This window comes from Rhinolophus sinicus, chromosome 1, assembly GCF_057876585.1.
Source record: "Rhinolophus sinicus isolate RSI-liver-muscle chromosome 1, RSI-T2T, whole genome shotgun sequence".
Lineage (NCBI taxonomy): Eukaryota > Metazoa > Chordata > Mammalia > Chiroptera > Rhinolophidae > Rhinolophus > Rhinolophus sinicus.
The window spans coordinates 40,062,806-40,086,601 of NC_142501.1; the positions used below are offsets into that span (position 1 = coordinate 40,062,806).

General features: G+C 35.4%; 1 protein-coding gene across 4 annotated transcripts in view; it reads left to right on the forward strand.

Annotated features, from left to right (window-relative positions):
• STK38L (serine/threonine kinase 38 like) overlaps positions 1-21,871 on the forward strand; it is a 74,184-nt gene extending 52,313 nt beyond the window's left edge. For all 4 annotated transcript variants that reach the window (XM_019737455.3, XM_019737475.3, XM_019737445.3 and 1 more), the window contains 12 exons: positions 473-524; positions 3,611-3,733; positions 3,985-4,068; positions 9,334-9,457; positions 11,216-11,370; positions 11,704-11,806; positions 11,986-12,047; positions 13,927-14,044; positions 14,474-14,597; positions 15,658-15,753; positions 17,785-17,876; positions 17,980-21,871. In XM_019737455.3, the coding sequence (XP_019593014.1) occupies positions 473-524; positions 3,611-3,733; positions 3,985-4,068; positions 9,334-9,457; positions 11,216-11,370; positions 11,704-11,806; positions 11,986-12,047; positions 13,927-14,044; positions 14,474-14,597; positions 15,658-15,753; positions 17,785-17,876; positions 17,980-18,107 (1,261 nt within the window). In that variant the 3' untranslated portion in view covers positions 18,108-21,871. The remainder of the gene's footprint in view (positions 1-472; positions 525-3,610; positions 3,734-3,984; positions 4,069-9,333; positions 9,458-11,215; positions 11,371-11,703; positions 11,807-11,985; positions 12,048-13,926; positions 14,045-14,473; positions 14,598-15,657; positions 15,754-17,784; positions 17,877-17,979) is intronic.
• The last annotated feature ends 1,925 nt before the right edge of the window (positions 21,872-23,796 follow it).

Here is a 23,796-nt window from a genome sequence, read left to right on the forward strand (position 1 = left end):
ATTAGGAAATCAAGCTTAGATTTTAAGTGAAGGATTTAGACAAGCTCATTTAGCTAATTGTTAGAATGAGTATTCAAATGGGTATCCACCTTAAAAATTTATACTTTTAGTCATTACAGTTACCTTTATATACTTCTAATCTAAACATTGATAAATGTTAATGACTTTGGTGGTTTGAATGTTAGATAACAGAATTTTCCTTAATAAAACATCAGTTACCTTTGCTAATAATTCCTTTAGGCAGCTTTAGAAGTAAATTTTTCCTTTGGCTAATACGAGAAAGTTAAATCTGAATTGAGTTTATATTTTAGAAAGAAAAGTATTTTTAGTGATTATTTTGATTCAATTTGAAATATTTTATTTTAAACATAGCAAATTGAAGTGATAAACTTGAGTAAATAAATGTACATTTCTTAAATGGGAATAGTTAGGAATGTATTTAAAATTTAAATTATTTTTTTGTTTTGTTAAGGCAGAAGAAATTAGAAGTCGCCATGGAAGAAGAAGGATTAGCAGATGAAGAGGTAATGTTAGCTGTAATTACTGTGACTATAGTTAACAGTGTTGTACTTGAAAGTTGATCTTAAATGGAAAGTGGATCTTCAATGTTCTCACTACAAAAAAAATAGTAGTTATATGAGCTGATAAATATATTAATGAATCTTATTATGGTAATCACTTCACAATATATATGTGTATCAAATCATCACATTGTATACCTTAAACTTATACAATGTCATATGTCAATTATATCTGAAGAAAGCCAGGGGAAAAAACAGTAATAACCGTACAAAAGTAACCCAAGTGACTTTTGCATTGCTTGATGTCAAATGATTTTAAAACTTCTTAGATAATGTAGATTTCATCACTTGGATATGAGCTTCTTACTTTGTTGCTATGATGGATATTTTTAAAAGGAGGCAGCTTTATAATTCCAAGAACAAAGATTTAATGAACAATATCTACAGTACTCTAGGTTTGTGGAACAAGCACAGGCCTCCAAGAAGAATCGATCAGTTGTCAAATCCTCTCAAAATTTTTCCTAAATAATTTTCTTAAAACCATCCAGTTCTCTAGTCCAGTGCTATTACCCTATTTTTAAACTACCACATATTTCAACCCTAAGAATAACTGCCCCCAACTGGTCTTTCTTCCGCTAATCTTGGGCCCACTCCCACCTACAAGGTTTTTCTGCAACCAGAGTTGTCTCTCTAAAACCAGATTGGATCACATCACTCTTTGCTTAATGTCCTTCATTGGCTCCTGAGGACTCTCAGGATAAGGGCAGACTCTTTAACTGGTGTACAAGACAGTGATATTTGGCCTCTGCTTATCCCTCTCTAGCATTATCTTTTGCCACCCAACCCCCATGCTGGCCAATGGTATTGAATTACTTTAATTTCTACGTTCTTGCTTATGGACCTTTTCACATGCTATTTCTGCTGCTTGGAACTTCCTTACTCCTGCTAACTCCCATTATTTTTCAAGAAACTTTAGGTCTCACTTTATGCATCACTTCCGCTGGGAAATCTTCCCTGACCTCTTGAGGTACTCCTTCATTTCTACCATAACACTGTTCCTGTCCGTTGAGGTAGCCTTAAAATACCCTCTTTCCAGAGCAGACACTCCATAATGTCTTATGTAGCATTACATCTCCAAAGCTGGCAGAAGGCTAGAATAAGTACTTGGGGAATAAATAAACAATGCAGTTTCCAGATTAGGAGGAGAGATTACATATGAGTGTGTGTAAAAATATGTTTACATATAGAATGTGGGAAACTTTAAAAATAGAGATTCCCACCCCACCCCCAATTCAGGGGGGAAAAAGCCTAATCCAGAAAAGGTTTCATGGAAGAGGTAACAATTGATTTGAATCTTTAAAAACTAGGTAGAATTTACGTTAGAGTTAAGAAGTGTATACAAAATGACGAATATCATGGAATAGATTTTTTTTTTAAAGTAATGTTACAATGTTATAGGTGATATCCCAATTTTTGTAGGATTATATATCCCGTACAGTTACGGGATATATAATAGCTGTCCCTAACTACGTAAGCATTGTTTACTTGCTGTATTACACAACCTATCAGATATTAATGAACATTATTTTCTCTAGCTGCCTCTCTCTTATCTGTCAATTGTGAACGTAATTTACACAACTGTATAAAAATAAGGTCAGCTTTTCCGTTCAGGCTAGACAAATTACTGAAACTACATCCAACTATACTCTGTTTTATAATCCATTAAGTCAGAAATCCAGAATGTCTTTCAAAATGTTTGTATTTATTCATTTACGTAATTTTAAAAAGGCCTTTACTGCTTTGAAAGACAGTGCTGTAGTGCCACCATGTGGCTTTTTTAATTATAGTCTTAAAATTGAAAACTACTTTTTAAATATTTTTGTTTTACTAGTAATTCAGTTTTTTAAAGTATTATTCAAAAGACATTTTTGAACACAAATATAGTCTTCACTGTTGGTCCATCGTTGATGTGCCTGAGTGTGTAACCTCATTTAGCTGTTTAAATTGGAGACATAATTCCTCAATATCGTCCTTTAGATTAATTTTGTTAGAAGTAAAAGAATTCATTGCATTGATGATACATATTTCTAATTAATAGTTCAACTTACCCTTTTGAAAACAAATACACACGGGTAGAAAGGGACTATTCGGTAGTTATATCTGGAGCTGCACTTAGGAACAAGTCTTCTGAGCTGCTACGGTCATTTTGACTTGTTTCCTTCTCAGACCTGAACCACTGAAAGCTTGTTAGAGTTCAGCTGAAGATGAATAGGGGGTTCATTTTCCCCTGATTTTGTTTATTTCCCATTCTATGTTACCTCTACTAGGAACTATGTCAAAAAACAGAATTTTGTTTGGTGAGGGAAAAAAACAGAATATAGAACAATGAAATAAATGCCCTTTCTAAGTGTACCTTCAGGTATTTCATAACATTTCTTATGAATGCTCATTATTTTTTGTGATTATTAGAGAACGAATTATGAAATTTATGACATGAATATTTTAATGACTTATTCATGTAATTATTTTTTGATGCAAGTTCATATTTTCAGGAAGTTGTATGCCAAGTCTCAAGCAGTTTATTAAAATTTGCCCAAGAATAAATTCTACCATAAGTAAATCTCTATGAAAATACTGCCATTGTGTTATTTTAGTGTCATAAGTCTCATAAGAAATTGTGACAGAGAAACCTTTGAATTTAGGGAATTGAAGCAAAGTATATTTCTTGAAGGTAAAAATCAATATCAGAATACTGTTAGCATTTCTTAAAGTTTAATTTTTATTTTTCAATTAAGTTAGCATATAGATGAAAGAATATTATGAACTAGTTAAGATGAAATATTTAATGGAGTGCACTTGAAGAATAAAGTTTTATCAGTTGTTAAAAAGTTTTACAGTTTTCTTTAGATTATTTTATTCTTTCCGTAGTTAATAAATACTTGACTTTGGTAAATAAGTTGTAGCACTAGTATATAATATTTAAGATACTTCACCCCCATTTTTGTTGTCTCATCTTTTAATACTGTAGATTTCCTTTGAAACAATCTGATTTTAAAGTCATCTTTTTAAACTATCTTTTCTTTTAATAGAAAAAGTTACGCCGATCACAACATGCTCGTAAGGAAACCGAGTTCTTACGGCTCAAGAGGACCAGACTTGGCTTGGATGACTTTGAGTCTCTGAAAGTTATTGGAAGAGGAGCGTTTGGAGAGGTGTGGTTTTTTTTAAAAGTCACTGCTATTGAAAATATGTATCTTAAGATAGTTTAACCTATGTATTAAAATAGCTTAATATGTATTAAACTAGTTTAATGGATTAAACTAGTTTAAGTTTAATAGAATTCCTAAAATACCATCAGTTGCAAGTTGCAACACTGCTTTCTTTAAAGGAACCTACCTCTGGCTCCTAAATAAATAGTAATGACTATTTAACATTTATAATGTCATCAATTTTTACATTTTAGGTTCGACTGGTCCAGAAGAAAGATACAGGCCATATCTATGCAATGAAGATACTGAGAAAAGCTGATATGCTTGAAAAAGAACAGGTATGTTCTTTAACACATGTAACCGAAGGAACATCTGCTGACTAGGTGTTAGAGTAAGTGTTGATATTGGAATTTTTAAAAAGAAATCTCTGACTCTGGGTGGTGAACACACAGTTATAGATAATGTATTATAGAATTGTATACTTGAAACCTATGTAATTTTACTAACCATTGTCACCCCAATAAATTTTAATTCAAAAAAAAAAAAGAAATCTATACATCTCACTATATAATCTATTAATCTTTTGATGGCCTGTTTCATTGTTTCTCAATTCTTATAGTTAAAATTTCTTCTAAATTTATAATCTAAATATGTATTAGTCTGTTCAGGCTGCCATAAGAAAATACCACAGGCTGGGTGTCTTAAACAACAGAATTTCTCACAGTTCTGGAGAGTGGAAGTCTAAAATCAAGGTTCTGTCAGGGTTTGGTTTCTGGCAGGGTTTAATTTCTTGTGAGGGCTCTTCCTGGCTTGCAGGTAACTGCTGTCTCATTAAGTCCCCGCATAGCCATTCCTTGGTGTGTGTGTGTGTGTGTGTGTGGAGAGAGAGAGAGAGAGAGAGAGAGAGAGAGAGAGAGAGAGAGAGAGAGAGAGAGAGAGAGAGAGATATCTCTGGTGTCTCTCCTTGTAAGGATACTAATCCCCCACCCCCATGACCTCACTTAAATCTTAATTACCTCCTTAGAGGCCCCATCTCCAAATCTAGTCATACTGGAGGTTAGGGTATCTCCACACAAACATTCAGTCCATAACAAAATGCCTTCAGTGAAAATAAAGGACAGTTCTCAGTACCCTCAATCCCTATTACATATCAAATTCTCAGGAGGATTTGCTTATTTAACCTATTTCTAAAATCTGTAATCTTTCTAGTTTCATAGTTCTGGGCTCTCTCCACATTTCCAGTGACTTATGACATTTATGGGAAGGCCATAAATCTGAAAACATCAGTAGTATTATTTTATGTATTTACCTGTGTTTGCAGTTTGGATAGACACTCCGTAGAAATCTAAATTGAATACATATTCATTTTAGTGAAAGACTCAACAGTCTTTATAAACAGGGTTTATAGAGGGAGATGGGATCTCTCTGAACCTAATGCTTTATTTCAGTCTTTTAGTCCCCACCTGTAGCTTACTTTGTTATTACAGTACCATAACATAAGTTTACTTAGATATGGCCAACCTGAATTTTCACTGCTTTTTCACTTTATTTCTATTTCATTCATTCAACAAACATTTACAAGTTCTAGGTTCTGGGAATACAGTGATTAACAGAACAAACCTGACCCTTGTTGTTTTATAATAGTGGGGAAAATGGGCAGACAGCTATTTCAAATAGTCATGATTGATAAGTTCTATGCAGAAAATTTCTACTGAAGGAGAAAGCCATACAGATGCTGTTGGTTTAGGAGGGAGAATTAGATCAGGGAAGGTTTCTCTCAGGAGGGAAAATTTGATGAGAGGCTGAATAATGAGAAAGAATGACATAAAGAGATCTGGCAGAACAAATATCCTGGTAACAAATGTAGAGGCCCTTAGGCAAGAATAATCTTGGCCTGCTCAAAGAAGAGAAAGAAGCCATTGTAACTGGAAATAAGTGGGGAAGAGTGGTTAGAGATGAAGTGGGAAAGGTATGCAGGGACCAGATCTTGTAGGGCTGTCAAGGCCAAGATGCAGAGTTCGGATTTTATTCTAAATGCAGTAGGAAGACACTGTTTTGTGTAACTAGGGGGTGGCATGTCTCATTGATGTTCTACAAAGATGAAGCAATCCCTTTGCTTATTTACAGGAAAAACAAGAGTTGACGCAGGGAGACCTATGTAGCAATTCCAGCCAGTTTGTGATTGTGGCTTATGCTAGGGTTACAAGAGTAAAGTGGAAAAAGTCAGACAGATTAGTTATGTTTCAGTGGAAGAGACAGCAGGATTTTCTGTGATATACTCTGTTGCAGGGTGAGAGGAAGGGCGAGGGTAGTGAGGGGAAAAAAGGGAAGAATCAAGAATAATACCTAGAGTTTTGCTTAGGAATGAGGTGCGTTACGGTGTCCTTTTCTGATTTAGAAAAAACTGAGGAAGGAAGAGGTTTGGAGACAGTGGGAATCAAAAGTTCTTTTTGTGACATGTTAACTTTGAGCTGCCTATTACATATCCAGGTAGAGATATTAAGTTGACAGTTGGCTGGAAGCTTGGGAGAAGTTTGACTAGAAATATAATTTGGAATTCATCAATATATTGATAATATTTAAAGTAATAGGACAAGATAAAATTGACTAGGGAACAAATATAGACTGAGAAGAAAAGGGGGCCTGGATCCAAACTCTAGGGAACAGTAGGCAGAGGAGAATACAGCCGAGGAGACCAAGAGATTGGGGGAACCTTGGAGAATGTGGTGCCAGGGAAGCCAAGAGGACAAAAAGTGTTTAAAGGAGGAGGTGGGTGGGCAACTACGTTTCCTGCTGCTAAGAGAGAGAGCAGGAGGAAGCGAGGCCGCTCGATGTCACAGTGTGGAGATTTTGAATAACTTAGCAAGGACAGTTCCCATGTACTGGCAGGCAGAAGCCTAACTGGATTGCTGGAAAAGAAAACGGGAAGGGAGTATAGATAAATCTTTCATGTGAGGCAGAACCAAGACTAGATTGGTAAAGTGAGATTTAGGGTCAAAAGGAGGTTTGGGTTTTGTTTGTTTGTTTTGGCAGGAAGTGTTTCAGTGATGATTGGAAGAACTCATTAGGAAGAGAAAAAGCGACGGTGCAGGAGAAAGAGGGCAGATAATGACAGGAGTGCACTGGAAGACAGGAGCTGATGTTTGATAGGACTAGGGGCCTACTCATTCACACAGGAAGGAAAAGCAGACAAAATTGGAACAAATGCTGTATGGTTGATCTGACAGTGTGAAGTGCTGAGTTCCTGCTAGAGTGCAAATAATTGAGGTCATCAAGTCAGAGTAAAGGGGGTAGATAGCTTATTGGAGGTATAAGTAGAAGTTGTGAAATAGTTACGACTGACTTGATGAGTGGGGAAGCGGACTTGTTAGGGAAATACAGTGAATGCCCACTGAGATTTGCAATCATGAATGTAAAGTGAAACAAGTTGGTATAATTAGGTGATTTTTTCTCTAGTAATACTTACTTGCTCTGGGGCAGAACAGACATACTAGACAGAAATTTGGGCTTAACTAGGGTTGGTGTTTTGCCAGGCAAATACAGTGGAGGCAGAGAAGGACCGGGAGTTCAAGGTGTTTGCAGAAGAGGGATCATAGTGATGAAATCTAGGCTGGGCAGAGAAAGAAATGAGGTTATGAGGAGAGTGGTAGTGTGCATGGAATGCAGAGTGAAGTGTAAAGAATAAGAGACCTGAAACTCAGAAACAGAGTTCCTTAAAGTTGAGATCGTAGAGGGGCTGCCGTCGCTGATGAGAAGGACAAGAAGGCGATGTGGTGTAGTGGAGGGAAAGGTCAGTGGAGGTGAGGACGGAGTCAAGGAACTGTGTAGATAGGGAACTTGATGGCTCATCCTTGTGGGTGTTGAAATCCATCCACTGAGTGGAAAGGATGGAAAGCAGTTGGTAAGCCGTGAGCTAAAGTCAGGAGGAAGTGAGGGGGCCGCCCAGGAGTTTTATAAAGGATAGCTGCGAGAAGGATGGGCGCTGCTGAAGGCTCACAGCTCGTACTTCAGAGGAGCTGGAGAGAAGGAAAGTATCACAAGCAACAGGAGGAGAATGAGCAGGAAACCTACCCCCGCCCCCCGCCCCCCAGCTACATGTGAGAGAAGAACAGGCCATCCTTGAAAACTCACTCTGCAGGAAGACAGAACTCTTAGCAGACAGCCTAGTTTCAGTTAGGATAAAAGGTGATAGAGGATTTTGTTGAAGAGACTGACTGCAGAGGGAGGAGGTTTGGAAGACTAGGAGGGCTGAGATACTGAGTTTTATTAGGGAATTGTGACGGGCCAGCCGCCACGAGTCGATGGGTTCCCGAATGGGGGAGTGGGAATGAATAAAAGACACTCTCACATATGATGATGGCGATCGCGGACTTCAGTGATCCTGAAGACACTAAGTTTATTTTACTGCACCCATATAAGCAGTTTGAGCACCTGCAAGTATGTATTAACATAACAAATGTAAATTCTTTAACTTTCACATAGAGGATACAACATTCACCGAAACTCTCACAAGTAATTATCTTATCAATTGCCCTGATAGGCATCAGCCTTCTGTGTCCGGGAACTGGCCGCTCCCACCAAATTCCTCAGCAGATTACAAGCTCAAGCTCCCCTCAGGTGCAGGCAGAGACAATTGCCTCAGGGGGAGGAAACAGGTAGCATAAACCGAGCCATTCTGTAAAGCTCAGAGTTTCCTGTAACCATGGCTCCCCACAGGGAATTATAGATAATGATGGGAAAAAGTTTTGGGGATCAAGATGCAGAGCTTTAGAGACAAGAAGATATAACTAGGAATCTAACGACATCATAATAGAATTGGTACTGGTTAGGGTTTTAGAGGAAGGACGAAAGGCAGCAGTTAGTTCCAGATAGAGACGATAGTTACTAGCCACATGTGGCTACTGGGTATTTAAATGTAGCTAGTCTGAATTGAGATATGCTGTAAATGCAGAGTACACACCAGCTTTTGAAGACTTGGTACCAAAAAAACAAAAGAGTGTACAATATCTCAATAACATATTAATTACATTACTGAAATGATAACATTTTAGATATATGGGGCTACATAAATTATAATTATTAAAAATAATTTCACCTGTTTCCTTTTACTTTTTATGTGGCTACTAGAAAATTTAAAATTACATATGTGGTTGGCACTGTATTTTTATTGGATGGCCCTGGTTTAGAATATTTTGCCAGAAGTTGAAGAGCTAAGGACCTGACTTCTATAGGGCACTGCTTACTACTTTTAATTTTTAAAAGTCTGACTAGGGCCCTAAATTTATTGGACAAAACCAGGATCCGTGGCTAGGTTGAGAATCAGGTTAGAAAATGTTTACACTAGTCATTTTTCTACCTCAAAGGCCTTGGCTTCCCCTAGAATACCTCTGGAGCCCACCTTTTCAGGCTTAAAGATATAAGCTGAAATGAACTGTTTCTAGAGCTTCTCCATATTTAATGAGAATATGAACATGTGTATATGTTTCAAATCTTTCCTAAAACTCCAGCTCTCCTTTGTGATTTTTAAGGAGCTGGATTTTAAGAGGTAAGCCTGAAAAATGCGTAATGTGTTACAATTATTTTTTCAAAATATATTCATCTAGGTGGCTCATATCCGAGCAGAAAGAGATATTTTGGTAGAAGCAGATGGTGCCTGGGTGGTGAAGATGTTTTACAGTTTTCAAGATAAGAGGAATCTTTATCTAATCATGGAATTTCTCCCTGGAGGTAAAAACAAACATACAAGCAATGACAGACTGACACAGGCAAATTGTTATATATAATTAAAGTTTTATTGACTGGGTTTACTTTCTATCCCTAGTTTTGAGATTTTTCATCGTCAGTCATGGTTTTCCAATAGCTCCTCCCATAGTAATGTTAATTTTGACCACAAATCAAATTTTGAAGGAATGACAAAGTTGGCACATTTTAAATACTACCATTCTGCGTTTACTGTATTTAAGTCTAGTGTTAAGAACAATAAGTCACTCAAGAAAAAGACAACCCAATGGGAAATGATAAACAATGTACTGAAGAGAAACTCTGGCTAGTCTATAAATATATAGGAAAATGTTCAACCTCACCCATATTCAGGGAAATGCAAATTAAAACAAGAATGAGATACCATTTCACACACATCTGATTAGTAAAAACATTAAAAGTCTGATGAGGCTGTGTGGGAAACTGGCCTCTCATGTATGTAAATTAATATCTAACTCTTATGGACAGCAATTCAGATGCCACAAAAGTGGAAGACGTATGTACCCTACAATCTGGCAGTTCCATAGCCTGCTGTATTCCCTAGAGAGTCTCCCCTACATGCGCACAAGAGACCTACAAAAGGATACTCATTGAGCATAGTCAGAATTGTGAAAAACTGGATGTAAGATAAATTTCCACCAGTAGAAGAATGGCTAAATAAAATGTGGCATAATTATGTGATGAAATATTTTACAGAAGTTAAAAGTCAGGAGCTATATCTGTTTCAACAATAAGATCTCAGAAACAGTGGAGTAATAGAGCAAGCTGTGAGATAATGTGTACAGTTGATATCATTTATAAATTTTTTTAAGAACCTATAGAAGACTATAAAGTCATAGACTAATATATAAATATATGAAAATATTTTTAAAATAAGCTGGAAGGATACACATCAAACCAAACCCCTGATGATGGTTACTTAGCAAAAAGGGAAGAGAATAGAATGGGAACAGAGGACACAGAATACTTCTACATGTTACTTTTTTAAAAAGACTTGAATCATCATGAAAAAATATTAACACTGGTCAATTCTGAGTTGTAAGTTCACTGGTGTTTGTTCTTTGCCTCCTTTCAAAGAAAAAAATTCCTTGAAAATAAAAGGATGTCTAGAGGTGAGTCTGTCAGTGGTATGATGTCTCATTTTTGCTGGCCCAAGGAGCTCTGAGTGCTTTTGAAACTTGAATTTGAAAGAATATATCTCATTTCTAGGTGTGCTTACTGATTCATTTATCAGTTTAGCGTGTTTTCCTCAGCAACTTATTCTGGATATTGAGTGGTAGATATTGCTTCCTTGTCATCTTTGCTTTGATTTGATTTCACATACTTTCGCCCTTAATCCCATTAAATGTCATGCAACTTTTGCTAATGTAATGACACTTTTTTCATTTGGCCCTAGAGATGGTTAGAGGTATACTGGGTGGATCATAAAATGCAAAAGTCAGGCACACATTGTACAAATACAAAGACAGCTTTTACAAGGTATTCCTGTTTTGAGGCAATACATACTTACTTTCCTGGTCATAATTGTGAAAAACTGGATGCAAGATAAACGTCCACGAGTAAAAGAATGGATAAATAAAATGTGGTATAATTATGTGACGAAATATTTTACAGTAGTTGAAAGTCAGGAGCTATGTCTGTTTCAACAATAAGATCTCAGAAACAGTGGAGTAATAGAGCAAGCTGTGAGATAATGTGTACTTTTCTTTATTTTTCCTTTTATAGGTGACATGATGACATTGCTAATGAAGAAAGATACCTTGACAGAAGAGGAAACACAGTTTTACATTTCAGAGACTGTTCTAGCAATAGATGCGATCCACCAGTTGGGTTTCATCCATAGGGATATTAAACCAGACAACCTTTTATTGGATGCCAAGGCATGTGACTAAACTGGTGAATTATTAGGTTGATGATTATTTTATGGAGTAATAGAGCTGATTTTGTTATTGGAAATAGACAATGGCAATGTTTATTATTGCTAAACTACTCTGGAGTAAAATGACATCAAGGGAATATGGCTGGCTGGCTGTCTTCTTCCATTTTCTACTTTTTAAATCATCATCATATAGTTATAATTGTACATTTCACTTGTATGAATTCTAAGCTAAGAATTTTTATAATAATTGCATTTAGAAGAAGAGTTTATAATAAAGATTTTGTTTCAAAGTTAACAAAAAGTATTGATTTTACCTTTTTTTAAAAAAATTTAGGGTCATGTGAAATTATCTGACTTTGGTTTATGCACGGGATTAAAGAAAGCTCACAGGACTGAATTCTACAGAAACCTTACACACAATCCACCAAGTGACTTCTGTAAGTTTGATTTTTTTTCAGGTTAAAGTAGTATAGTTGGATTAATTCAGTACTGTTGAGAACTGAAGATTCTCTCCTCCTCATTCCTTAAACCAGTGTATTTTAAATATATATGTGTGAATTTGTTTTGGGGCGAAAGTTTTTCTCTCACGATTACAATTCTGTCTTGTTGAAATTAGCGTTTCAGAACATGAACTCAAAGAGGAAAGCAGAAACATGGAAGAAGAACAGGAGACAACTGGTGAGTTCGCCATGTTTTTAAGAAAGAATTTGGTGCCCTAGTCTTAAAAGCTCTGGTTTTTGCTTAAATATTTTGTGTCTTTCATAATAATTAGTCCTTACTTTGTAGCAATGGTAGAGCTTGTTCTGGGATCACAAGTTTTTTTAGTTTCTCTGTAATGTTTCCTTGCCTATAAAGTGAAATGCTGATTTTTACTTGATAATTTAACTTTAGAGTATTTTACCAAGCATATCTATACTTAAGTGATCTGTCTGTTTATTAGTAATTAGCGCTTTGTATAAAATTCACTGAGATGAGTGTGAACGTAGTGAATGCCTTGTGATTTCCATTTTCTATACCTGTCTTGATAAAACAAATATCAGTCAGCACACCTGAGGTAGTTGTCTGTTTCTAAGAACTTCTTTATAGGCAAAGGTGTGTTATAACATTCTTACAATAAATCAATAAAATTAGAAAGCTGACTTTATCACAAATAAACTTAAATTACTCCTTTAATGTGGACTAACTCTGTCTATTTTAACCTCACAATATTTCTCCTCTATTAGCAAACATAAGAATTGCTTGCGCCTTTTCCTCTTTTCCTTTATCCTGTTAACTAGGTCTTGGAACATTCCCAAGGTCAGGAATGTGCCATTGCCTTGTTTTCCTAATTTCTTGTACAATGCCTGGCACATACAGACACTCTATATTTGTTAAATTCAGCCAAGTGATGTAAATGAAATTACGGCTAATTCAGTATTCCCTCAGGAATGTAAATAGGCTGAAAATAGTCTGAGATCCTCTCAAACCAAATAAAATGACCTTTGCATTATTGAGCTCATCGTCTCATTAGCCCAAGTAATTGCAAGCTTCCTGTGCTTATAAAACACTTCACTGTTATTAAAGGTTTGAAAAATGTTTTTAAAATGTATTGAGCTCTGCATAAACAACAACAAAATTCCTTCTACTTTTAAATGTGTCACTTCTAGATCAGATTTTACAATTGAGAAACGAATTGCAGTATTTCGTACTTTTAAGGGAAAAATGAATGCTGCTTAAATATAGTGGGAATTCTGTACCCCCCTTCCCGTTACAGAATAGTTACAGATGATTTCACATGTACATGTTTTACTATTCTCATGGCCATCATCATGATTTATATAGTATTTCTTAAGGGAGAAGCAGAGGGGACTCTCTTGGTATATTGGGTAGGAAATTCCTTTAGAAGCTGTATCCTGTGCCCACTAAATGCCACTCATGTCCTCCCCCAGGTCATTAAAATGACAATCTACAGTCACACATTTTCAAACAGCCCCTAGAGCACTTTCTTTAGCTGAGAATTATGTCCTTAAAGAAATAGTATTTATCATATTTTATATGAATTAAGAATGAAAAACTATTGTTTCCTAATGGATGAGCAGTGGCCTAGAATTAGGTTCATATGAAAATACCTGATGTTTATATAATAAGTTGTAGTAGTTTGCAAAGCACATTACTTTTCTTGTTTCATCCTCGTATCAGCTGTTCAGGCAGGTATTGTTACTCCAATTTTATGCTTGCAGAAGCTGAGGCTCAGGGGGGTTGAATAACCTTCCTAAGAACACATTAGTAGTGAGTGCAGGAGCCAGGCCTACTGGACTCAACCTTTTTATTCTTTTGAAATGAATTTAGAGCTAAATTTGTAAGTCACTTAGTTGAACTTCTTGGAGAGCAAAAATCATGTCTTAATATATTATCTGACTCAGTACCTATCACTTAAGTCTTATACATGATAAACATACAAAATAAGTATTCGGTGAAAAATTAACTTCTGTATATATTGCCTTTTACAGTAGTGAGCCATACTCAGGTCTTTCATAAAACTATATTAATGTAGGTTGGACAAACTGTTCCTTTGCAGGCGTATTCCACAGTTGGGACGCCAGATTACATTGCACCGGAAGTATTCATGCAGACTGGATACAATAAATTGTGTGACTGGTGGTCTTTGGGAGTGATTATGTATGAAATGCTAATAGGTATGTTTTATCCATTTATGTACACATTACATAAGTTACCTTGAATGTCACTGATTGAACATATTGCAGAGACCATGGGCTAAGATATCAGAACTCTTTTAAAACTGATTTCTGACATCCCAGTATGTTAAATACACAATGAATACCAATGAACTCCCTGGGAATTTTGTTTCAGGAAGCGGGTATTAAAGCCAAACTCCCATATATCAAAATTGTATTTGCATGGTCTTTCAGGTAAAGGAGGGGCATTGCTTTAAATCCTTTATTTTATTGGTTTCATTAGCAATTTTATAAATTGATGACGGGTGGCGTTTTTAATTGTGAAATAGAGCACTCAGGGCTACGTTGGTTCTTTTGACACATATATAGCAGGTATAGCATACTTGATCATTAAACCTGATAAAACATTTGTTTTTCTCTGATACGTAGGATATCCACCTTTCTGCTCTGAAACACCTCAAGAAACATATAGAAAAGTGATGAACTGGAAAGAAACTCTGGTATTTCCTCCGGAGGTGCCTATATCTGAGAAAGCCAAGGATTTAATTCTTAGGTTAGTGGTTAAACCCCTAGAGGAGTTTGTGGTATCTTAAAACTATAAACTATATTAATGTAGAACTTTACATTAGGTGCCTGAAAGACTGAATAGCCCATTTCACTTTTGTGGGAGAAAAGGGACTACCACTGATATATACAATCAGAGAGATCAATAAAGAAGAGGTGTTTTAATAAAATGAAAACTCTTAAAAGGAAGTATGCAGGAAAAAAATAAGAGTTAAGAAGAGGGAAGAGGTCTTGTATTATTTCAGAGGTCACTCCTATTAGAATGCATGACCCTATTCCATGAAAGAGAAAAGAGAAAATAAATTGTTAGTAGCAGTTCACATCACAAAAATATTTATATGAAATCTGATCTAAGCAAAAGATCCTATTCTGTTTCTCAGTTAAGATGAAGTGTTTTGGTACTGATTATGAATGGCTGGAAGGAATATAAATCGGGACAACCTATGGGAAGAGCCCTTGACAGCATATTATCAAAAATCCTTAAGCTGTGTGTGTGTGTGTGTGTGTGTGTATATATATATATATATATATATATATATATCCTTTGACCCAGCAATTTTACTTCTAGGACTTTTGCTTATGCAGATAATCAGATGTGTGTACATATTTAGGTACAATATGTTTATTGTGATACTGTTTTTAATAATGAAAAATTGAACACCATCTAAATGTTCAACAGTAGTGGACTGGCTAAATAAATTGTTAATATTTCCATATGCAGATTTTAGAAAATGAAGTTAGAAAAAATTTTAATGACTTTGGGAAATTTTCTTTATGTGAATTTTCTTCACTCAGTGAATAAAAAAGTCCTAATATAGTAACTACTGTATCAACACAATATTTTGAAAATTATAATAAAAGACTGGAAGAAAATGACTTCAAACTGTGTATAGTAGTTAACTCTGATGACAGGTGATTTATATTTTCTCCCACATTTTCCACAGTAAACAGTTAACTTCAGTAAACAAACAAAAAAAGAAATGTTTGAAATAATGCAAATAGAGTACTTTAAGTGTGATTTGCATATGATTTCTGTGTCCATTTTCTAGATTTTGTATTGATTCTGAAAATAGAATTGGAAATAGTGGAGTAGAAGAAATAAAAGGTCATCCCTTTTTTGAAGGTGTAGACTGGGGGCACATCAGGTATGTTAATGGGCTTTGAATGGGAGAGGTCTGAGTAAAATAAAATGTAAACGAGATTTAGCGATTAACTTTTCTCTGATTCCTCTAGATTAAATACAAGAAGTAACACTGTTATAGTGCTATTAAATCAGTGCTTTCTGGGTTACACAAATGCATGAGACTCCAGTGGCTATAGCTAAATGACTTGTTTTAGCTAATGTACACTTTAAGGGAAAAAAATCACATATTCTGCACCTGTTTAGATTTTTATATCCAGAGTTACATGATGAAGGCTGTTAGCACAACCAAGATGTATTTACATTTTACATTATAACCTTTCATTTTTGTCCTCCTTTTAATATACCATATTGTGTCTTCTTTATTAATTTATAAGAAGATACAGTCCCTTTTTTAAACATTGTGGGAATAGTTAAATAATGCAAGTATCTTATAAGAATTTACTTACAGTTGTTCATTGTGAGCCTTTGTCTTTGTTCAGTTTATGGCCAAACTACCTTCAATAGTTCTGGCCTGTTCTACGCATAGCAAGTTCAGAAACAAATCTTACCATGCTATTGTCTTCCTTTCCTTTGCACTTAAAATAAAATTAAGGATCCTTAACTGTGTTTCAGGACTGTGGGGTATGGCTCTTACCTCACAGTACAAGTTGCTTCTTATATGATCTTTCCCCACTCTTCCCACCTCACAGAAATGCTCTTTTCCTCTCCCTGCCCTCTCCTGGCCCTACCCCTGCCCTGCCAAACCAGCTCCTTTTCATCTAAGACACTTATGTGTCACTTCCTCCATGTAGATCCTCACTGGAGCTTCTACTAAGAGTTAGGCACTCTACGTATTTTACTTTAATAATAGCTAATTTTTTGATGATTTATTGTATGTCCAGCATTGTTCTAAGTACTTTACATAAATTTCTTATCTTCATAATAAACCTTATAAAATAGGTACTATTATTTTCCCTATTTTGCAAATGAGGAGACTAAGGCATAGAAAAGTGATTTGCTTACAGTGCTACTGCTAGGAAATGATCTAGCTAGAATTACTAACGAGAATTGGACCTAGGCAGTTTGCTTCTGGAGTTCTGACTCTTAACTGCTATGTTGTATTATACTGTCTGCTTCTATACATCATCTGATTGAACAGAGCTTCATAGTTATAAGGATGCTTAGAGACTACCGGTCCAATCCCTTAGTTTTATAATGAGGAACAGTCACAGAGCAGAGACTTGCCTGCCTAAGGTCATACTGCTAGTTAGTGAAGAGATTAGATCTGAGGGCACCAAGGCCTATGGTTCTTTCCACTAAACTAATATAAATTTAGTAAGTATAAGTAAGTTGGAACAATTGTGGGAAAAATGTATGTATGCTTTTACATGATTTTGTAAACTTATCACCTAATAGATCCAATAAATATTTGTTGATACTATAGAAGCAATAAAAAAATGATAGCTTCTTTTAACTATTTCTGTACATAAACATTTTTGACATGGTAAGTAGGCATTTTCATGATTGATATTTTGTGTCCCTGATTCCCTTAAAATTTATATGACGGAAGTTTTTAGATTCAGATTTCATCACAAATGTGTAGTCCCTTCACCCTTTGAGCCCCTTATTTTCTTAAATGACTTTTGATTTATGGACCCTTTCCTAGAAGAAATTTATTCCTAAATTAATTAGGGAGGATCCAGACCCCACAGTATCAAGCATACTTTATATAATTATGAAATCTTTTAAATAAAATCTCTTATGTTCTACTTTCTGTTTCATTAGCTCTAGTTTTTCCATTAAAAAAAAAAAGACACAACAGCATGAGAAAGTCTTGGTATAAAGAAATAAAAATTCTAAATAAATGATAATGTTTTAATAAAAAAATTATACTCGACTATGAAGTCCACTTAACTATTTTCAAATCCAGAGTAACTTTCCTTAGCTCTTCTGATATCTATAGAACAGCATGAAGAATTTTCAAGTAGAATTGTTTTTCGGAAAATTAAGAGTTGAAGAAAATTGACCATGGTTACTCAATACCTTTTCATAGGGAAAGGCCAGCAGCAATCCCTATAGAAATCAAGAGCATTGATGATACTTCAAATTTTGATGACTTTCCTGAATCTGATATTTTACAACCAGGTAAGACAATTTAAAACACAATATTATTAAAAGTCTATGAAGATGATGACATTTTTCACTAATGAAATTCCTTTGCTCTTGCTTAATTTTTCTATCTTTCTAGTGCCAAACACCACAGAACCAGACTACAAATCCAAAGACTGGGTTTTTCTCAATTACACCTATAAAAGGTTTGAAGGGTTGACTCAGCGTGGCTCTATTCCCACATACATGAAAGCTGGGAAATTATGAGTGAAGATCACATTCGCCCACAACCAAGAGAACTCAGGTAGCTGCATCACCAGGCTTGCTTGGCGTAGGTAATAATACACTGAAATACTCCCGAGACGGTGGTGCTTATGACTACAAGAGGAAATTCTACAGGACTAGGATTTCTAAGACTACTATAGGAATTGGTTGGCAGTGCCAGCTGGCTTTTTTTTTTTTTAATATTTTATTATTTTTGTTAACTTTATTATACGAAGGTACTGGAATAAAAGAAACGTACATCCCTTTCTAACTGCACTGCCTACATGCGTATTAAGGTCCATTCTGCCTGTGTGTGCTGTGGCTTTGTACTGTAACACCTCTAATCAATTCAGGAGAAACACATATCATTTAAAGCAACATAGGCTAACCTGTAGGTAATACTGCAGTATTGCTGTTTTACTGCAAATCTTCTGGGTCTAGATAATCAATAAAAGCCATCTTCCATAGTTGGTGTTAAGAAGACTTGCCCTATTGGTTTGGACATCTATAAAATATATATGAAGACAATTTCTATCATGGTTTTAAGAAATTTAAAAAAGAAAATACACTGGTTATTTAAAAAATAGAATTGATCATCATGTTACAACATAAACTCCACAGTAGGGAGTGACATGTTTATAAGAAGGAGGAAGTTTAACACCTTCACTCAAGCACTCCACTAATATATTTACTTTGCATTCAGAAATACTGGTGACCTTTATAAACGTAGTCTGTATACTCATAGGGGAGGTGTACTGTATTATATAAAATGTAAAGTTGCTTTTCTTGTGACAACAGGACTTCTTTTTTAACAAGAGGACATGACATTATTTTAATTTGTTTATGGTGAGTTGAATATAAGAAATGACCACGAAGGCTGCTTGTAGAACTAGTGTATTTTTATTAAACTATTTTTTTAAATGTCAGACTTCTGATTGTGTAAATGGACTTGTAGAGTACAAAGAGCTATTTACTTTGGTTTTTTAGAAAGTTGTTACATATCATGGCTGGTTAACTTTTATTTTTTTTTATGAAAATTTTTCCTTTGATAGTACTTGTATTATTGTGCCATTACTTTCTTATACTCCAAATGTACCAAAGATCCTGAACAGAGTGGTGTTCACAAGTGAGTAGAATTTTACTTTCCTGTGGGAATGCTGTACTCAGACATGACAGATCTTTGATAGAGGTCAGCTTGTTGAAGGACGATATTGTTCATGTTTAGCTACATCACTGTGGTCACTATAAATGGAATTAAGGAGGTAAATGCAGGCCAGAGGGGTTGTGATTAGAGGACAGGGGAGATGGTGTCGGCATCAAATTCTTTGGGTATTTGCCTAAGAATTAAATAATCCTTTCTAGCTCAACATTTTAATTCTAAAATGAATCTTTGTGGTTTGGGTTTCCTAAGTACTAGCTGAGGAATAATACTTGATCAAAGAATGGCCTAATGTTTGTCTTATCTGGTGATAGAATTTTTTAAAGATACAACAGTTATAACCATTACAAATGATCTATGATCAAAATCTAAAATGATTTATTTCTAGAAATATTCCTCTTAATGGGGAATAATCGCATAGGATCATTATGCAAATCTACAAAAGCTTTTATAAATGTTGCTGCCAGGTTCCACAGGCTGCCACAGTTCCACAGTATGTTTCAATAAGGCCATCCTGGGTTCTCCTCCCTGCCACCCTTTCCTTCCTTCCTCCCTCCCTCTCTTCCTCCTTCCCTTTCATTCTTTTTTTTCTAGTATTTGGTGTTCATTCAATAGTTGCCTCCATTTTTCGTGTTTGGATCATGTGGCTGAGTATCTAGGAGAGAGAACTATTAAAATTCTGGGGTTATCTCAATTATACTAACTCTGGATTTTCCAATTATAGCTGCCTCTAATATTAAAAAATCTTTTAACTTCTGCTCAGTTTTATAAGATTTTTCTCACCCCACCTTATCACCTCCCCTTTTCTTAAAGGACTGCTTTGCTAGTGTGGTAGTGAATGGAGAAGATATGAGGAAATTGCAACATTTTCTAGTTCTAATATTCTCGTACGGAAAAATATCATTAAGTTGACACAGAGAGAGAGCTAGAGATAGATCAATGAACTGAATTATCTAAGTTGACTTCTTAATTGAATAAGAATAGAGTACTTTACTTTCCTTCTCCCTCATTGTTGTTAACAGGAAGGACTTGGAAATAGTTATGATTTCTTGGCAGTGAAAAGGCAGTTCTAAAAGTTTACTTTGTTCAGAGTCTCATTTTTCCCTGGAGTTAAAAGAGTGATTCACAATCTTTGGGGTTTCCTCCTCATCAAAAGCATTTCTTAAGTGCCTATCTAAAAGCAATTAAAGACTGTGTCTGCCCTTTGGAAGCTAAGAATTTGATTCATGATGCAAGTTAGCTAGATAATTTGTGAAGTACCTTTGAGATTGAATTTTCTCTATTGTACATTTCCCATATTTCAGGTGAACCTGAAATTTAATTTAAGTGACAAAACCTTATCTAATCACTGGGCATAATGACATTTTCTTTAAATTAGGCTCTATTTTGAATTAAAGAGTTTTATTATAAAGTGTGTGTTTTTGGTTTTTCTAAGCATATAGAAACCTTGTATAATTCAGATTTATTGATTTCCTGATTTAATGTAGACTTTGACTTTTTTATTAAAAAACCTTTGTATTAAAGCAAGTTATGTTATTTTTCTTTTATGCTTTTCTTATTAACGTAGCTTTAAATCTTTAAATTTATTGAAGCACAGTGCTATCTGAATACAAGAAATTTGTTATAAATCAACCTTTTCTGAATGGAATCTGTACCTGATTTAATAAGCTGTCAGTTGAATGGGGAATATTCAAATGTGGAATATTCCAAACTTTGGTTGTTGAGGCTAAAGATAGGGTTTCATTTATTTCTATGAAAGTATACTTTTTCTGTTTTCTAAACACCTGTATATCTGTGGAAATCTGTAAAATTTAAAATAGTTTTAAGAACATTTATTTTTGGCGTTTTATTGTGGAAAACCTTTAGACCAGGGGTGTCCAAACATTTTTCAACGTTTTTTACCAAGGGCCATATACGGTAAAATACACAAACAGCCGGGCCACTCATTCGAGGTGAAGTATGTATTGCCTCACCTGGTTTATTTAAGTAAACTAAATATATTTTTGGAATTTGCTGCGGGCCAATTAACAATGGATTGCGGGCCACAGTTTGGACACCCCTGCTCAGACAATCAACCAACCAATCAATTAGTATATACTGGTAAGAGAAACAGCTGTCCCTCTTTTAACGATCTACAAATGAAAGAATTGAAATTTTAATCAATAGAGAGGTCCCTGGCTACTAAACACATTCTCTCTTTGAATTGTTAAGATTCAGAATATTCAAAATAACTATTTTGCTACAACCGTGATTATTTTCTCTTGTCTTTAAATTTTATTTTCTCTTTAGAAGTGCACTTATTTCTGAAAAATTTTAATGAAACAAACAGAACAAATGTAAATATAACACACTTGGGACTATTAGAGATATTTTAGATTTTTATGAAAAAATATGAGGGGATATTGCTACATTAAAAGGAAAGAAGTGAAAAAATAGATCTAAGTTATTTTTTAAAAAGCAATATAAATTATTCAGCAGTTGTCTAGAAAAATCATCATCAGGCTCTTGAGTTCTGTGTTCAGTTACTGAGTTTTAAAAAAAATGTTTTGGTGGCATGAGGCCTTTTTCATTGAAGGTAAGAAAAAAATAAAAACTATGTTTATAATAATTTCTGTTGGTGAGGTTTTTTGGTTTTATTTTTGAGTTTTGAGATAGGTGTTACATAAAACTCAACAAAGATTATTTTGTAAATGTATTCAACTTTTACACTTAATGATCACATCAAGAATAAAGTAAATATTTGAAGTTTCAATTGTGTTACATTTGAACAATAAAGGTAGTTATACAGGTTTATATACAACTACCACACTAGGCCAAAACCAATTAGCAAGCAGAATTGAAATTGAAAATGCCTCAAAATAGCATGGAAACCAGTAATATAATAGGCCCAGGTATCCAGGTACCAGTACACCCTGTCTCGTGAAAGACACCATAATCATTTGGGATGCTCTTTCTGCCGAGTTCAGGAGTCAATCAGAATCCTGCTCACCCTACCTCTGCTCCCAACTGTTTTCTGACTTACATCAATTCAGTAATGCGATAGTGAAGACAAAACAGTGAAAACATTGGATGTCAAAATTTGGACATTGGAGCAAACTTGGAGACTCTAAATTCATCTTCTTTTGAAAGCATCTTGTGATAAAAAGAACTTACGTTTGTATAGTTTACTTACATTATTCATTTTGGTTTTTACTACTACTCTGTGAAATAAATATAATTACCATCACCTTACAGATGGTGACTATGAGGCTGAGCATGACTTACCCAAACACAGGTAAGAACTTGTTCCTGAACCCAAATCCAGCGCTCCTTCTGCTCCCGCAAACCACAGAGCATGCTTCATTGACAAATTACCTCATATGCTTCTAGACCTCAGAAAAATACATGGGCAGCTAGTGACACTTTTCACTTTTTAATTGTAAATGTCAGAAGACACAAGTAAAAACAGTTTCAACGGGTAAGGAAAATGAATGTCTCGTGTAACACCAAGATGAGATAGGGAGCTTCCAGGGTAGTCAATTTAGCATCTCAAAAATATCAAGGACACAGGTTCTTTCCATTTTTCTCCTTTGTCATCCTCAGAGTTGGCTTTGTCCTTGGTCTTGTTTTCTCAAGAGACTAGATGGCTACAGGGACTCAGCATCAAATCCTCACACAACACTTAATTCCTAAAAAGAGAACTACTTGTCACCCCCTTTTTTAACAGCAGGGAAAATCTTTTCCAAAAGCATTACAAGCAAAGTAACCCCAGAGTTTATTGGCCATGATTATGTCATCCATCCAGTCCTACAACAGTACCTGGCCTGGTGATGGACCCTAAAACGAATCAGGACTCACATTGCTGGTAGGGTGAGGCTCATCCAAAGTACATGGCCACCTAACACCAGGATCAAATGGGAGTTCATTTAACAAGCTCCAAGATAACCAAAAAGGTGCTACGCAGGTTTATAGCAATGGGTCTTAATTGAAGCCACTGCACCTGGATTTTGTTGCTGGTTCTGCCATTATCTGTGTATGAACTGAAGGCTGGTCCACTAACGTCTTTCCTGTTCCTTCTAAAATAGGAGTACTGAGTGCCACTGAGCTAGACCACAGCTCATCTACTGGGGTCCCAGGTTCCTTGTCCTTCAAGAACCAGGAGTAGGAGTGGGTCTCTGGACATCATACAAACAGAATGGCAAGATGACCCAGTGACCAGGGCTTGGTCTTTTTAGTACTTTTGCTGCCATCTCTCCCAGTTCCTATTCATCTCTTCATTGATCCATCTCCCCCCAAAGCTGTTAAATTGGTAATAGGGACCCTCATCGACTCCTCCCCTCCCCCAAGATTTAGACAGGGTAGGGTGGCCTAATTACTATTGACTCAACTGTTTTGTCTAACTGGAGAAGATGGGCTTTAACTAACAGAAATCAAAACATTTCTCAGGTGAGTTTGTGCTAATTACCCCAAAGTTATCTCTGAATGCCTCTCCTGTTCATAATGCATTCTTTACCAAACCCTCAAACATAGGATGACTTTTAAGTCTCTTCCAAA